Source organism: Trichosurus vulpecula, chromosome 4 (genome assembly GCF_011100635.1).
Source record: "Trichosurus vulpecula isolate mTriVul1 chromosome 4, mTriVul1.pri, whole genome shotgun sequence".
Classification (NCBI taxonomy): domain Eukaryota; kingdom Metazoa; phylum Chordata; class Mammalia; order Diprotodontia; family Phalangeridae; genus Trichosurus; species Trichosurus vulpecula.
Window position 1 is genome coordinate 402,807,531 of NC_050576.1, and position 17,907 is coordinate 402,825,437.

General features: G+C 39.2%; 1 protein-coding gene across 1 annotated transcript in view; it reads right to left on the reverse strand.

Moving 5' to 3' along the window:
- Positions 1 to 17,907, reverse strand: part of SLC9A4 (solute carrier family 9 member A4) — a 96,685-nt gene that overhangs the window by 13,668 nt on the left and 65,110 nt on the right. Inside the window, exons 5-8 of the mRNA XM_036756559.1 lie at positions 12,937 to 13,139; positions 10,463 to 10,549; positions 7,666 to 7,736; positions 1,652 to 1,813 (exon numbers count right to left, since the gene is read on the reverse strand). Coding sequence (XP_036612454.1) covers positions 1,652 to 1,813; positions 7,666 to 7,736; positions 10,463 to 10,549; positions 12,937 to 13,139 — 523 coding nt within the window. The remainder of the gene's footprint in view (positions 1 to 1,651; positions 1,814 to 7,665; positions 7,737 to 10,462; positions 10,550 to 12,936; positions 13,140 to 17,907) is intronic.

The following is a 17,907-nucleotide window of genomic DNA, read 5'->3' on the forward strand; positions in this document are numbered from 1 at the left end:
AAATTCTTTCTTGATCTCTTTATTTTGGACTTCCAGGTCAGAAATTATCTTTTCTTACTTGGAAACATCATTACATTTTATTCCTATTTCCTTCATGTACCTTTCATGCTCTGTTTTATACTCTAGTTATTTATGTATGTCATATCATCACTACTAAATTATCAACTCCAAATGGGGCAGAGATACATGCTTTATATCTCCTCCCAGGGAGAACCTAGAAGAGCACTATGCACAAAGCAGGTACTTAATCAAGAATGCTGAATTAAATGGACCCATAAATAATTGTTATATCAACCTAAGTAATCTCTGAGTACATAAGCCAGTAAGTAAATCAAGCACCTTTGGGAGTTTCATTATCTCTTACAGGAATTGATGCAGTAATTTATTAATTGGTAAGATAATGGCCCAAAATAAAAGTTAATGTCACTTTCAAATCTTTTTAGCTCACTCTTAATGAGTCACATACACTGGGAAAATCAGATTTAAGAAGCCCTATAGGAAAAGGTTTTTCTTTCATGAGGAATTGGGGTGGGCAAGGAAAGCTTACATTGATTTGCTTCACATTCCCATATTCTTTTTTATCCACATTCCAGTCTTCACTTATGATACTATGGAAAATAACACTGGATTTGGAATCAGAGAATCTGGTTCCAAACTCACCTCTGACACTTAGTACCTGTGTAACCTTGGGCAAATCAGGTAAACTCAGTGGGGTGAAAGGGAGAACTTTTTCCCCATCTGAGAGCGTTAGACTAGATGGCTTCTGAGGTCCCTGCCATCACTAAATTGGTTATCTTGTGGTCTTTAACTTCCCCTTACCATACTTCCTCAATAATTTATACTCACCAGAAAAACTGCACGTGGCCTCAAACCTTCCTATAGACTCATACAGAATTTGCCTTTAAACACGATTCTAAATGTACTTGGAACCACATGACCTTTCATATATGACCCACCAAGCATTTTATCTTTCCCACTTCCCCATTGTTTTACCCTTCTAACCCCATAAGGGGACTCCATCTGTTCATTTCATAACACCTTGGTCAGCACAGGTGAAAGACGGTCAATGGGGGGGATACAATAGAGGCGAAGAAGCATTGAGCAGGAACTACAGGAGCACCAAGCCTAAGATGGGGCTTGAGGTGCTTTCAGAGAACACAGATTGATAGGCAGGGGAACACAGATAACTGTGTAAAATCTAGACTGTAATTTTACTGAGATGCCATGAATCTTTACTTAACTTTAACTTTTGTTTAACAGGTGTTTGCAGAAACAAGATAAAACGTGATATGCATGGGTGAACTTCTAAAGGGAAAGGCTAATATAACACATAGGAAGTTTGTTCCTCATGCTTCTATCTCAAGAAATAGCATAGCACAATGGATCACTACTGACTTTGGAATCCAGAAGACCTGGATTCAATTCCTGCTTCCAACACTTATTACTTGTACTACCCCCAGGCATGTAACACCCTCTCTGTGCTTGTTTCCGGCAGGCTTTGGTCTCTAAGGTCCCTTCTAGCTCCAAAGCTATGGAATTATCATTATCATTATTATTACTACTGATAAATTATTATCCTTGAAATTCAGTGATTCAGTTGCCATTGAATCCTGGCATACAGTTCCTAGATTGAGAAATGGAATTGACTTACTGGAGGGGAATCATAAGGGCCGTGGTACTTAGAATGCCAGTCTCCACCATCTCAATAGCCTGTTTCATTTCCAGCTTCTTATACAATGAAACAATGCTTGATTTGGGCTGGTTCTCTCGGATCAAAATTTTCCGTAAGTATTTATGGTCAAACTTCTTAAACCTGAAAATGAAAAATAACTTCAGAAACCAGTGATGTAAATGTGTGCATGCGTGCGTGCGTGCGTGAGTGTGTGTGTATGTGTGTGTGTGTGTGTGTGTGTGAGAGAGAGAGAGAGAGAGAGAGAGAGAGAGAGAGAGAGAGAGAGAGAAGGCATCAGCAGCATCACTTATCCCTACTTTTTAAAACGCTGGGAACAGACCTGGAATCATAGCTGTCTTTGCCTTTTAACAACAATCCCTTCCTATCCCCCCAAATGGTGCATTTTTAAATGAAGAGAAGAAAGAAGGAAATGATGGCCCACTGGCCTGCATATATTGGAAATCAACTAGACAAAGGGAAGGGACAAGCTGCAATCAGGGCAAAAAGTAGGAGTGAGTGGGGAATGGGGGAGGCACAGCATAGCTCAGCTCCAATTGTAAGAAAAGAAATGAGGGTGGGTTGAAGCTTTTGAACAAATGTTCTATTCTAATAGTACATAACAGCAGCAGCTGCACTTACAGTAATACTGGCCTATTCAGCCAGACACCAATAAGTTTAAATGGCCCGGTAGTTACAGTAGTTTTGCCCCATTATGTTGCAGATAATTTTGAATCCTGCCAATTAAGAAAAAAAACAAAACAAAACAAAAATTCCAAAAACATATGTCCTGACAGTCTGAATGACAGAGAGATTGAATAGGCTGCACACTGATTTGGTGCTGATTATTATACTGCACCCCTTACCCATTACAGCCTGAGCCTCACGTCAAGCATGTGGTCCAGTTTCCACCCCGGTATGTTTTAAGTGGTGGTTATCAATCCTTCTGATAATTTTCTATTCAAAGGGCAGCTTATATGCCTCCTTTCTTTTCCAGAAGAGAGTCCAACTTTATGTGATTATAGGGTTACAGAATTAAAACTAGAAGGGACCTCAGATACCATCTGCTATCCCCCACCACCATCATTTTACAAATGAGGAAACTGAGACCCAGAAAGATTAAATGATTAGTCAAGGTCATACAGGCAGTAATAGATAGGATTTCAGCCCAGATCTCTGACTTCAGAACCAGTCTTCTTGAAGATTTCTAATGCAGATGGACCCATTACCCACTGAGGCAGCTCATTCTATCTCTGAAGAGTCTAATCATTAGGAAGTTTTTTCCTGACATCAAGTTTAAATTTCCCTTTTTGCAATTTCTACCCATTGCTCCTAGGTTCCACTCTCTGGGACCAAATACCAGATTAATCATCCTAAATCTGTGACCTACAAAAAAAGGTTTTCATCCAGAAATCCCTAGGAGGCCTACCACAATCAACCCCAAAACATTACCCACCCAACAGCCTAGAGTTTGCCATACATGTGCCACCACCACATCATAGTTATTCATAGCTAAAGTTGTGGTCTCCCTCTTGGCGTCCCAGGAGGGAAAGAGGTCACAGGAAAGGCCTGAAAAGTTGACAAAGTGACTTACTCCATTCATTTGAGCCCACATTTTGCTACAGCCACCACTAAATGGCTATTTTTTAAAACTCCATAACTCTAAATTTCATCCTGTCCTCTAGGAAATTGTATTCTGAAATGAGTATATTCAAATAATGAAGTCTTAAAATGGGATAGTGTGAAGAAAGGAGAATTTGAAATTATGCACCTCAGAGGTTATCTAGTCCAGCACTCCAGCCAGTAAAAAAATCTCTTCTATTATTCCTGGCAGATGGCCAACTTGCTTCTGGTCCCTCACAGTATGACTGGTTCTTTTTAATCAAATTGAGCCTTTTAATCAAAAATTCCTTATGTTTTCCTTTTCCCTTTCTTTTTTTTTTGGGTGGGGGGAGCCTGGATCTGTTATTTCCCCAGAGAACCTGAACAGCAAAAACTCCTTCCATGGTGAAGATCAGCAACAGTTTTGTAACTTCTATTCTTAGAGAGTGACCAGGGACATTGATAGTTTAATTGACTGGCCCATGGTCACAGAGTAGTTCTTGAAAATTGCTCTACCCAGCTCTAAATATTTATCCATCTACTATACTATGCTTCATTCTTTTCCCTCCTGATTATGTTAGGTTAAACTCAATTAGGATTTGGCAAGAAGGTGGTTCCCAACTCCTCTCTACCAGTTCATCCCACTAAGCCCCTAAGTTCATTTGCAGTTCACCAACAAGACACAATTAATGAACTGAGCCATGTGAATTTCCTTGGGAGTACAGATGACCCAGAACTAGAACGCATGAGAAATTTCAAGAAATTTCTCCTGCTTTACAATCTTGTAAACTTTATCAAAGACAGGGTCTATAAATCAAGCATGTGCCCTTTAACACCAGCCCTAATGAAATAGACAAAATTCCTGAAAGAGAGATAAAATAAGATTATAAAGCAGGCCTCTTCCACACCATACTGAACCGATATGAGGGCATGTGGACTAACAGCTCAAAACACAATCACAAAGAAAATGGAAGCAGCCAGGGAAAACTGAGTGAGACGAGAATGGAAATCATAGAGGTGTGTGATAAGACCCTCTACATGTGTCCCCTAAAATGACCTCCACAGAGCACATTCAGAGCTAACAGTATTGAAGAGATTCTGCTCCCTTGGTTGAAGTCAATGTAGACAAGGAAGAGGAAGAAGGAGAAAATAAGGGAGAAGAGGAAAAAAAGGAGAGGAATAAAACCCTCTATTTTAAAACAGAAAAAGAAGAAAGTAGAGTGATGAAGTCATCTGTCTTGAACCCACAGAGAGAAAAAGATATCGGAGAAGGGTGTGTTCTACTTTAGACATCTTCCTAGGAAGAAGGAGGAAAGCCTGCATGAATGTGACCTATATTCTTCCCACTATTTTCTGGTCTAGCCAGAGGCATGTTGACAAAGAAAGACACTTGTCTCCTTGTCCCAGGACTCCCAGGAAATGTATAGTTTCATCCAACTGTTTTTCTTAGTTTGCTCATCAGTACCCTTTTGGGCCAGTGCTGAGAAAACGCACCTTCCAATTTCAAATCAGGACAAAATTGATTAGAGTAGAGAATCAACCTACAAGCATTTATTAAACACCTACTATGCCAATTGTTGTGCTAATGACTAATACAAAGACAAAAGTGAAAATAACCCATGCCTTTGAGAAGCTTACATTTTAACAAAGGAGACATGTACATGTATATAAGTATATATCTATACGTATATGTGTATACACACATGTATATCTATAGAAGACATATACAAGTTAAGAAAGAAGGCATGGTGTAGTGAGTAGAGGGCCGGCCTCAAAACCCAAAAGATCTGTTTGTTTGTTTTTGTCAAGTGTTAAACATTTAAATTATATTGATGTATACACATTGTGCATGAGGAGAAAAGTCAGTTTGGTGGACAAATTGTATCTAGGAAATGTAGGACAATAGAAAGGAGAAAAAAATCCCCAGTCCTTCCACGCAAGGATGATAACAAGTATAAAGAGTATTTGGAGTTGATGTAAAAGGATTTGGGTTCAAAATCCACCAAAATCCACTTTGGTAGCTGTGTGACATGGGGATAATCACTCCAAATCTTTGTGCCTTATTTTTCTCACTGATAATACAACAGGGTTGAATGTGATGACTTTTAAGTTTCTGTCTAGCTCTAAACCTTTCAACTAGAAATAAAAATATGCACTGAAGTGTAGGTTTTGATATGTCCTCCTCTTAGTGTGACTCGATCAATAACATCTGATTCTGTTCCATTCCAATAGGAATGAATCCCAGAAGTGTAGGTATGACATAGTGTTTGGCAAGGTGATCTCAGAGTCAGGAAAAACTAGCTTTATGTCCTGTGTCTGATGCATACTGGCTGTGTGACCCTAGTCTAGGCAACTTTTTATGATGTTAAGTTGCAGAGAAGGTGCTGAACAATGCAGGTGAAGAGGGTTTCCTCACTTGGGAGTCCCCTATACTAATGAAATCATAGGTTCAATCTCTATCTCTATACAAATTGAATACAAGGTAACCTTGGAGTAAAAGGTACTAGCCATTAATGGGATCAGGAAAAGTTTGATTTACAAAGTGGCATTCAAGTTATTTTTGGTGGGGAGGGGGGGGTCAAGGTAATCAGGGTTAAGTGACTTGCCTTGGATAACACAGCGAGTAAGGGTCAAGAGTCTAAGGGTAGATTTGAATTCAGGTCTTCCTGAGTCCATGGCCAGTGCTCTATTCACTGCACCACCTACCTAACCCTCAAATTAAATCTTTAAAGACAACAGGGATTCCAGGAGGAAAGGGTAGAGAAAGAGCATTTGAGGCATGGAGGACCAAGTGCAAAGGTCTGAACAGGGGAGATAAAGTGTCATGTGTGAGTCATAGAAGGAAGACCAATGTGGCTAGACTATAGAGACTGGAAAAGAGTGCACCACTAGGTTGTGGATGAATTTGTGAATAATGAATCCAGCAAAAAAAAAGTTGCATTATTCAAATTCTCACTGCATATTTCCACTGGGATAGAACCAATTGCTACATTTTGTATACTTTGAATCATGTGAACTGGAAAGCTGGGAATGGACCAGTTTGTGAAGGGCATTAAATATGAAACAGAAGAGTTTATATTTGATCCCAGACATAATAGAGAGCCACTGGAATTTATTGAGTTGGAGAGGGGGTCACATGATCAGACCTGCACTTTAGCAAAATCAATTTGGCAATTGTGTAGAGGAAGGACTGGAAAGGTAGGAAGTTGAAATAAGATCAAAAAGAAAGCTAATGCAATAGTGCCAGCAAGAGGTGATGAGGATCTGAACTGGGATGGCACCTGCGTGAGCGGAGAGAAGATGGCATGTGCCAGAGATGTTATATGGAGATAGAAGCAAAAACATTTGGCCACTGATTGAATATGTGGGATGAATGAGGCAGTGATACCACGGATGATATCAAGGTTTTGAACTTGGATGACTGGAAGGATAGCAGGGAAGTTCAGGAGAAGGATGTGTTCCTTAGGAAATTTATTTATTAATTACTACATCAGTGTCATTCAGCCTCCCAATGGCGCTTGATTTCTTTGCTAGTTTATGTCCTGGGAGATTATACATATTGGTATAATGCATTCTTAGGAATATTATAAATTTGCTTGCACATATTGAGCCTGAAATGTCTATGGGACATGCAGTTTGAAGTATCTGATTAATGATCCAGGACTAAAGTTCAAAAAGAATGACTAGGGTTGGATATAAAGAACTGGGAAGTCACCTGCATAGAGAGGACTATGTGATCTTTGGTTGGGGGGAGGGGGGAGAGTATATAGAGACTAGAAAATATTTGGAAAGATCCTGGCCTAGCTTTCAACTAAGAACTTAGCTCCATAATTCTAACCTGTAAAGAGCCCTCTTGACTTAGATCTGTTGTTCTAATGAAAGCTTACACAGGTACACTGATAATTAGCAGGAGAGTAAGGAGATGTGGTATATCTGTGTTTTGGGGCACTAAAACAGACAATCATACAGATTTCTAAAAGATATCATTTCCCTTTGACTCCCATCCAGTGGTCTTAGTTCTGCCCATTGGAATGGGAACTCCTTGAGGGCTGGGACTTTATATCTACAATGCATGAAACATGGTAAGTGTCCAATTTTTTTGACTAGATTGTTGACTGACTCTGGAGCAACACAGAACAAGTTGAATCTCTGTTCCTTCCACCAACTTTTCAAACATTTGAAAAATAGCTGTCATATATTCCCATAGTCTTCTCCTGGTAAAAAATTCATAGTCCCTTTGACTACTTCCCATACAGGATGACTTTTAGATTTCCTGATCACTTCCCCCAGATACTCTTTATTTTTCTGTCTATATTTCTTCCTAACTTAATTTCTTCATTAGGATATTTTCTTTCCCAGGTTTCATCTGTCCACAAAATGCCCAGGTTCCTTACTTGTCTCTCACTTGGTAGTGGCTCCACTGTCCACACACGTCTTCAATTCCAGCTTTCAAATGGTCCATCAGCTACCAAAATTGAACACAAGGACACGATAATCTGTAAGATATTAATTCTGACAAATACAGAAACAAAGGGCATGCATGGAGAAAATGAGGCACCTGGCAGAATGGGCTTTTAATATCCTGGAACTCTCAACATGCTCACCTATCTTTCTAAGTACTTTACCTCCATAACACCCAAAGCCGTCTTATCACTTATTTTTGTGGATTCAGAGACTATACGTTAATTTTCTGATGATGACCAGAATTTCTAACGATAAATACAGGTTATCTGTAAAATGCTTTGTGTAATAACCTACTTGAAATCTCACTGGAAATAGAGAAGGCAGTTAGTGAAACTTAACTTATATACATCCTAATAATTAATAGCAACCTTTGATCTCTCTAAAAAGAAAGAACAAACACCACCATGGCTAGATTTAGCTTGTTTCCTCTATAGTAAGTAGAGTCAGCTACGTGATATAGTGGTTAGCGTTCTGGACAAGGAGTCTGATTTCAAATCTTGCCTGTTACTTACTAGCTGTATGACTGTGGACAAGTTGCTTAAATTCTCACAGCCTTAGTTTTCTCATCTCACCTTATGAAGATTGTTGTGAGGACCAAACGAGAAAATATATAGGAAGTGCTTTGCAAACCTTAAAATGCTGTATAAACATTAGCTATTGTTATAACTGCCACATAGTGCAAATACTATTGTAGGCAATTTTAAAATTCTATCCATAGCCACTTTCATTCTATCATTAGGTTTATGATATATTGTATGTGTTTATCTAAAGCTGTTTAGGGAAAACAAAGTTGGAAGTCTGGATCTGTGATTTCATTGTAGTCGTAAGGAAGGAAATATTCACTAGCAATAAAAATAAATGATATCTCTGAAATTTAGAGTCTTAAAGTCTGCTTTGGCCACTAAGGAGGGAAATGGATTGCCCAGGGTCATCTGAACAATGAGGCAGAGGCAGAAATTTAAAATCCAGGTGTTTCTGACCTCAAAGCCAGCTCTCTATACTACAGGACTTCTTTTTTAGGAATTTAACAACAGCACATTAGTCTGAAGGAAATACAGATCAGCCTCCAAATGGATTTAAGGCAGGAAACTTCAGAGTGTTAGATTCTGACCTTTTCACTAAATAAAATTACAGAATGAATTTAGACCTAAATACTATATCAATTCACTGACTTCTGCCATGAACTAATTATTCTCTCTCAGAGAGGAAAAAAAAGGACAAAAAATTTAATATCCCAGTTCCTTTGCTATATACCTAACCTTTGGTTTCTTGTAACAAATAATGCTTTTCAATTGTTCCTCTCCGCCTTCACTGGATATTCCCACATTTCCATCAGCTTCCAAATGGATTGGGATTTTTTTGAGCTTCTGCTGCTCTGCTTCTCTCTCTCTCTCTCCCTCTCTCTCTCTCTCTCTCCACCCCCCAAAATATTTCTAGTCTTTCATCAAAATCCTACTCCCTTGTCTTATTGTACCTTAGGTTCTCAAAGGCCATCCTACGGCTGGTTGTACCAAGCTTAAAAGGCTTAATACGGGCTTGATGATGGAGTGTGCTGTTGTGTGAGGATTAGCCCTGGATGACGGCCAGGGCAGCCTAAGTACATCTAAGCACAGCAATGTTTATCACAAGATGGCCAGATACCAGGTCATAAAATTTTTTGTCCATAACAATTATGAAACACTAAGATGAGGCAGCAACTTACTTTGATAGAGAGCATGCCTACATCATTGAAACCACTGTCTTTTTAAAGTAAAAAGTTGCTGATGCTAGAGAAGAACCTTAAAAAAGAGGGGGCTTTGGTCAAGCTGATTTTAACTTTGGAGAGGGCCAGTATGACTTTCAAACCACTACCACTATCTCTTCTCAGATTCCAATGGAAGCTGCCCAGAATCTTGTGCTCAAAAACCATGGAAATAGCAACTCCCTCCAGGCCACTGGCTCTACTTTCAGACCCACCCTCTGCAAACATCATCCAGGAGCAAAACCCCTGTGGGAAAGGGACCTATCATTCCTGCCTCCACTGATATGACTATTACCAGCCAGCTATCAATTAACACCAATGGATGGCAGTCCATATAGCCAAAGAGCAAGAATGTGACCTGGAAATTGCCAATATAGGTGATATATCCTCCACCTCTTCAGCAGCTGTAGCTACTGAAGACTTTTAAACAGAAGTCTTTACCATGGTGATGTCAAATGGTTCACCATTAGAAACTGATGTGATCTTATTAATGTAAGCGACATTCAACAAGATATATTATTGTCTACCTTGCTACCCCTAAGGAGTACAGATTGTCACCATCTGCCTTGTGGCCAAATCCTATGTATATTGTCTCCTTCTCCTTGAGAGCGGGGACTATCTTACTTTTTGATATGCATCCCTGGCACTTAGTGCTTTGTGTATAGTAATTGCTTAATAAATGATTTCTCATCCATTCAACAAGGCTAGAAAAATTCATATCATAGGAGGCCATTGGACAGTAACTGTTTAACATCATCCTACCAAAAGTTTGAAAAGAGAACACAAGGTCAATGATTGATTGACCTGAGGCCTGAAGTCCGACTTCCTTAGTCATTCTGGCATAGTATTCTAATGACAATTGCATGACATATGATAGTGTCCCACTCTTACCACAGGTGGATGCAATTAACTCTATTTGAGAAGGTTTTGCAGTTTCTACTGAATCATTTCTCTAATTCTCTTTCTTAGTTAAATAGACATCTTACACGGGTATGAAGCTCTTCATTGATGGATTCCTTTTTGTTGGTCTTTTTCACATCTAGGTATCTGACCAAAGGACCAATGGTGATTCCCTGGATTGGAAAGAACAGCAATTTTTTTCACTTTAGTATTCCTTTTTAAAACTCAGAGGTTAAAGTTAGAAGGTAAATGAGATCATACAATTTAGAGTGGAAAAGGACATTAGAGATCATCTAGTCTGATCTCCTTTTACAGACAAAGAAACTGAGGCATAGAGAGAAGTGAAATTTTCCAGGTCATGTTACCAATAAGTGGTAGCATTGGGACTTGAGCCCAAGTCATCTGTAATGACTTCACTAACTTCCCCACTGTGCTTAATGAAGAAGCCCCAGGGGAGCTCAAAGCACCCGAATAACCCTGCCAAATTATGGTCAGCAATGATGGACAGAAGCCCTCTTTCCCTTTTCCTTTTTATGAACTAGATGCCATTCCCTAGCAGTCTTCCAATTCCCTTCCTCCTCCACCCTCCCAGTATGAATCAGCACCAGTCCCCAGCTCTAGGCTTCCTGTTCTGGTTCCCCAACATGTGGTTCTGCTCCACACTAAGGACCCTATGAAGCCCCACAAGACTTTACAGTTTTGAGATGCCCCATTCCATCTGAGGCCCTAAAAGGGTATTCAGTTCTACTTGGGTCCTAGCAGACCTGACCTCTATCCACCATTCTTCTTTTTCGTCCTTTATGTTGCAAGTGTGTCCCCCCAGAAAAAGGCTACTTGTTTTTTTTTTCCCTTACTGCAATGTTTCATGTTTCCTTGCACTAAACTACTGTTACTCCAAATCTTCCAAAACCAGTATAGAGACTTCACCAAATCTATGGATTTACTTAATACCGTAGTTTTCTTGGACTGGACTCTCATCTGGAAAACTGTTCTCATGTTATAAAATAAAAGGACAGGGAAGGACTGAAGAAGTCATTTGAGTCCAACCCCTCCTTTTATAGGTGAGGAAACTAAGACCTGGGACAAGGAAAGACCCAGAGTCTGAAAACTATTTAGCAGCAAAACCAGAATGGGAATTTGGAACTCCAAAGTCCTTATTGAGCAAATTATCTGGTTATTATTATTAATTATGATACTTTATCATAATCAAGTATTTTGTTGTTAAATATCATAATTAATCATTCTTTTATCATTAATTATATTATTTTACACATTGTTAGAATTATGAATAACAACAAAATAATTAACTAGTGCACTCAGTGGGGATTAAAGAGACCAAAATTCTAGTCTTGGTTCTATCATCAGCTACTTTTAATAATAATATACATTCTGAGCAAGGTAACCGATTTTTTATCTTTATTTTATTTTATAAAGAAGGGATATAATTTTTTAAATTAATTTTATGATGATTATTTCTAAGTGAAACACAAACTAGCAAGGTACTGGCAACTCTCTTTTCTAGTATTAACTGGGATCTTAATATTAGAGGAGGTGGAAGTCACTATGATCCCCTAGTTTTTAGTACTTTCTCCCTTCTCAAGTTATCTCAGGTATGTGTATATGTATATATATATATATATATATATATATATATATGTATACACACACACACATATATATGTATGTATTTCATTATTGCTATATATTCTACTACTACATATTCTATGGTTGCAGAGAAGATGCCCACCTGCATTGGTAGAGGGAATTTCCTCATCCGGGAATTTCCCATATCAAAGAAATCACAGGCCCAGTTCCTATCCCTATCCATGACTGTGTCCATGTTGTGTGTCCCCTTTCAGAGTATAAGCTCCTTATAGGAAGGTGCTCTTTGTAGTCACAATGCCTTAGATATATAGTACAAGCTTAATAAATTTGTTGAATTTGAATTTTCTTATACAGGGTGTCCCTGAAGTCTGGACACATAGGAAATCTCATTAACATCTCATTAACTTTTTCACCGAAGACGCTGTTGTTCAGCGACATCTTTTTCTGGGGTATGCCAAAGGAGAAGGTTTACTCAATGAAAATCACAGATGCAACACACTTGATTGAATGCATAGACACCTAAAGAGTGAATGTGCTAAAATTGACAGCAATGTGTATGTGTAGTTATTCCATCGAGATCATGTGAATCATATTGGAGATGTTGTTTGTTAATATTTCAATTAAATAAAATGTGGTTGAAAATTTCATTCATTTCATTTCTTGAAAATATGTATTTTTTGCCTATGTGTCCAGACTTTGGGAACACCTTGTAGTGGGGCTGGCTTAATATAAATTAAAGCTGCAATATGGTTAAAAGTTGACTTAAAACCAAGACTTTTCAGGAGACTTTGAAGCCTCTATTCTGATCTAGCTTTCCCTTGAGTTATTAAAACCAAATGCTGAAAATTAAGTAGTGCTTTTAAAAAACTTATACCCTACATTTTGAAGGGAGGGGAGGAGGAATGTTGGAAATATGATAAAAGTTATTTTCTGTATTCAAAAGAAACTCACCAACCTGAATGAATACAGTAAAATATATAATAACAAGAGTGGCTGTCACAAACATTTTCTTCCTAGGAAATAGAGACAAAGGCAGCAAAAATGCAAGTGAAAAACTGCCAGCTCCTCTGAGCCCACTGTAGAAGATAATACACTGGTCCTTGATGGTGAAGGGAAAAGTCCGGAACTGGTTACTCACGTAGAAGAGAGCAAATACACCTACCAAGGGAAAAGGAAATGTTAGAGAATCCAATCCAATAAACATTTATTAAGCCCCTATAATGTGTAAGGCTAAGTGCTGAGGATACAATTAATAAAAAGAAAGACAACCCCTGCTCTCAAGGAGCTTACAATGTAAAAGGGAAGCAAGTACATAAAAGGAGGCCTAGAAAAGATTCATAGCAACATAGGGATCAAGGTCTAATGAATGTGGTTCTAACAATGGGACTTTTCTACATAGACTAATCAAATTCAGTATCTAAATAAAGGAGTGGGATCTATTTAGTCAAACAGATAAGTTTACGGCTGGGTTTGGTCTACAACAAGCAAAGAAAACCAGTGTCACTGAACTGTTTCCTTTGCATTCAGCTGCCTTGGAACCATATTTATGGCTGAACCAGTGGTGGGATTCAGCTAGCTCACACCAGTTCAGTAGAACCTGTACCTAATTTTAGGTTGGTTTTCCCAAACTGGTTTATAGCAGGGGCAGGGCCTGCGCCAGCCACATCAGCCAGAAGGGTGACAGGGGTGGCCCCTCAGCTCCATTCAGGGGAAAGCAGGTGGTTAATTCACTTGAATCCCACTAGTGGCTGAACTAACCATGGCGAACCAATATGAATTTTGCATTTTGGAAGAGACAAAACATCTTATGCCAGAGAGTGTTCTTTGATTCAGATATATTCATTCATTTAACAAAAACTTTTAAAGCATCTTCTAGAAGCATGACATTGTGATACGCATAGTATACAGACCTCCAAGAAGAAGTATGCTCTGGTAGATAGAGGATAGCCATTGGAGTCAAGCCTTGATGAAGCCTTGTCTGACACATACTAACTGGGTAACCATATCACTTAACCTTTCTGGGCCTCAGACACCAACTTAAAGCTGTGAGATTTGATTGAATTTCCTACAGAAATGAAACCACAGGTTGTACTTCCTTCATTTTCCCTCCTTCCACCCCCCCAAAATAAAAGTACACTAAAAATCTAAGTTTACAAATTGGCGGCAAGATGTGGGAAAATTTTTTAAAAGGTCTTCTTAATGTTATATAATGTATAATACATAATTAATATGTACTATTTCTATATAACAATATAATAATTAACATAATAATAGGCTCTTAATATATTTATGGATAATTTAGAAGAGGATCTTATTATCATTGATTTACAGTTGAAAGGGATCTCAGAGACCAAATAGTTCAACCCTTTCATTTTATAGTTGAGGAGACTGAGGCCAGTGAGGTCAAGTGATTGTCCAAAGTCATATAGTCTGCATCAGAGACAGTATTTGAAGGCAGACTTTCTGAATGAAGAGCCAAAGCTCCTTTCCCTTTAATACCCAGCCAGGAAAGATTTTTAGTTTTCTGCTTGTTTTATTTTTAAACACAGTATAATACCAAAACTTTGCTTATTGCAGAAAAAAACTATACATACTTTTAAACCCATAGTTCATGAATATTGCTTTTTAAAAATTGTCTATTCTGACCACCAAGATAAAAGTGTCACCAGCCAGAATGGATGCCTAGGAGCCGTAATCTCACCAAGCAATCAAAACGATAGACCATATGGAAGTCTTTCCTGGGAGAGATAGGCCTAATCAGCAGAAGATGTCAGCCCACTAGAAGTATTTATCAAAAAGACACCTGAGAGATATATTCCACGAATGGAGGGTATGTTGTAGCAGAGGAGAGCAGGGCAACATATTTCCTGTTTATTATAGGGCAAATAGAAAAGTCCTGAATTATGGTGAGGCATGCCAAAGTATCAGGGACATCCAACTGCTTGAGAATGGAAGAAGCATGAAACATAGAGTCAAAGTCAAACAACCAAGATAGGAGCAGAATGCTTGCGTGTGTGAATCGGACAAGTGGAACTGCTTAGCTGACTGGTAATGACCTCTGTGTTTAATGTTCAATCAGCCCCATTCCTTTTGTGAAGACCTGGAGATTCAATGTCAAAAACCACTTTATCTTCTATTGTAGTTATAAGTTCACTTTATTGACATACATCCTTACTACCTGCTGGCATTTTCAGTGCCTGAAAAATTTTATATCTTTCTTTCTAATTCTTCATGGAGGTGAGGCTTATGAAGATAAATCAGGACCTCTAAGAAATGAGGGAATCATGCAATCAATAGATCCTAAGAATCACCAGGAACAAAGGGTAAGCTGATAATTTCAGAAGGGAGTGTTAGGCTTTGTTTCTCCAGGTGAACTGATGGAAAGCTGGTCCTCTGGGTGTCTGAATCTGTCTGAAGATGTCAGCTTCTCTTTGATTTTACCTGCACTATAATAGCCTGTGGAGCAGCTAGATGGTGCAGTGTATAGAGTGCTGGGCCTAAAGTCAGAAAGACTCATCTTCCTTCCTAAGTTAGGTGTCAGACTCTTACTAGCTATGTGATCCTGGGCAAGTCACTAAATCTTGTTTGCCTCAGCTTCTCAACTGCAAAATGAGCTGGAGAAGGAAATGGCAAATGACTCCATTATCTTTGTCAAGAAAACCCCAAATGGGGTCACAAAGTGCTTGAAATGACTGAAAGACGATGTCCTGTGCCTATAAAAGCATGAGGCTGTCTAAGAAGACTTTATTTCCCCCACTGAATTAAATCACAGTCCATAAAGCTGCTACCAGCCTTAGGATCCATGAGGGCCCAACCCCAGAGGATCCAGTTATTTGTGCTTTCCAGTACCAGCGGCAAGGAGCCAAATGGGCAGCCATGCCTCTGCTAGGGGAGGCCAGGGATGTGAAGCTTTTCACATGTGGATGAAGCAGCCTCCCTACTGTGGGAACATTTTTATAACTTACTTTCTTGCATCTTAGGAACTTTTGGCTAGGCGACCTGCAATCAAATTCTGGGGCTGGCCACAATATAGGACAAGGTTATCAGTAAAAAATCAGGAACAATCTCTTAAGGGCCAATTGTGGCTGCCTTCTTCCATTCCTTTATGGATTCCTTGATAGTCAGAACCGCTCCTTGCAGCCTAAGTAGAATAGTAGCATGACCCCAGGTCTAGACTACAGACCTTTTTTTCTATAAAGAGGCAAGGAAGGTGATGTTTGGTTGTATCCTTGAAAAAATAAAACAACCCTCCACAAGTTGACAATGACCACTGCTTCATTCTAGGGAAATCACAGGATAATAAATTTAAAGTCAGAAGAGATCTTAGAGTACCATTAAGTCTAATCATGTAGCTTTACAGATGTGGAAACTGATGCTCAAAGAAGGTGTTACTGGATCAGCATACCACAGCTGGTAAGTATCTAAGGCAGGATTTGAACCCAAGTCTTCTTGACACTAGTTCAATGAATACCCTATCGATTATGCTTTTTTTCCACTCCAAGGCCTTGGATGGACATGCAGAAGATGTAAATAGTAATTATTTCTCTTTTGGGTAGCAACCCTGAGGGTCTTCCCCTCCAAGTTTGATTTTTTTTTAATTAAAGGGGCCATCCTTGAACTCACTTCTTAAAGAGGCCTAATCACAGAATGTGTATCACCTCACTCAAAGTGAGAACTCAGAAGACATTAGCTTAAAAAGGCCAAGGCCTCCCACTGCATCCTAGGCCATCTTCAGTTGCCCTGATCTATATCTGATCACTGGACTCAAACGGCTCTGGAGGAGAAAGTGTGGCTGGTAACTTTGCACAGCCCTCCCTCACTTAAATCCATTAAATTGCAAGTCATGGCATCATCTTCCTAATGTCATGGTCGTCTTCAAAAACAAAGGACAAACCACACAATATCTTCCATAGATGATAAATTTCTGATCTTATTGAAAGTCTCCTGTTTTGCTGGTTCACAGTTTTAGCCTGGAGTAGATCATCAAAATCCTCAAAGTAAGCCAGTAGCAAGCTGTTTTCATTAACATATAGTGGAAAATTCCTATTCCAATGCTTCACCATGTCATGAATGTGGTTAGGTTCTCAAAGTCTATTCTAGAGGAGCATACATAAGCTCTGGCAAATCATACCAATCTGGCAAGATTCTCTCTCTCTCTCTCTCTCTCTCTCTCGCTCTCTGTCTCTGTCTCTCGCTGTCGCTCTCGCGCTCTCGCTCTCTCTCTGTCTCTCTCCGTCTCTCTGTCTCTCTCTGTCTCTGTCTCTTTCTCTCTCTGTGTCTCTCCATCTCTCTGTCTCTCTCTCTGTCTCTCTCTCTCTTCCTCCCCCCTCTCTTTCTTTCTCTGCCTTCTCCTTTCTCTCTCTGCATGTATATGTATACAATAAATGACATACACACACATGAGGAAGTGACCCGGACTAACAGCTTTGTATTGATTAACTTCTAGTATTTCTGGGTGCTGGAAGCCCCAAGGCTAACTTCCTTATTAGACTATTAAGCACTGGAAATTAGGGTCTCTAAACCTGAAGAGGTGGTTTAGAAGTTAGTGAGAGAAATGTGATATTTGTTACCCCATAGGACTGTAATCTTTGCTTTGGAAAAAATCACTGAAGGCAGTGAAGGGAGTATAAAGACAGAGAGGGGAGGAGTGGGAGCCAGGAATCTTTCTGAATCCTGAAGGCAGCTCTCTGAAGCTGGAAGTTCTCCCAGGGATCTCAGTGAGCTATTCATACTTTTTCTGCAGCTGCAGTCTTTGGGTCTGAGGGCTTTCAGATCCTGATGGGGTTCTTTTCATTCTCTTCTCTTTCCTTCATGGGGCTTTGGGATAAAACTGCTTCACATATTCTCAGATTCTTGGTGGGACTCTTTTTCCTAAAGATATTCTTAAAGAGTGTATTTAGTTGCCTTGCAAAGATTCTTTTTTTCA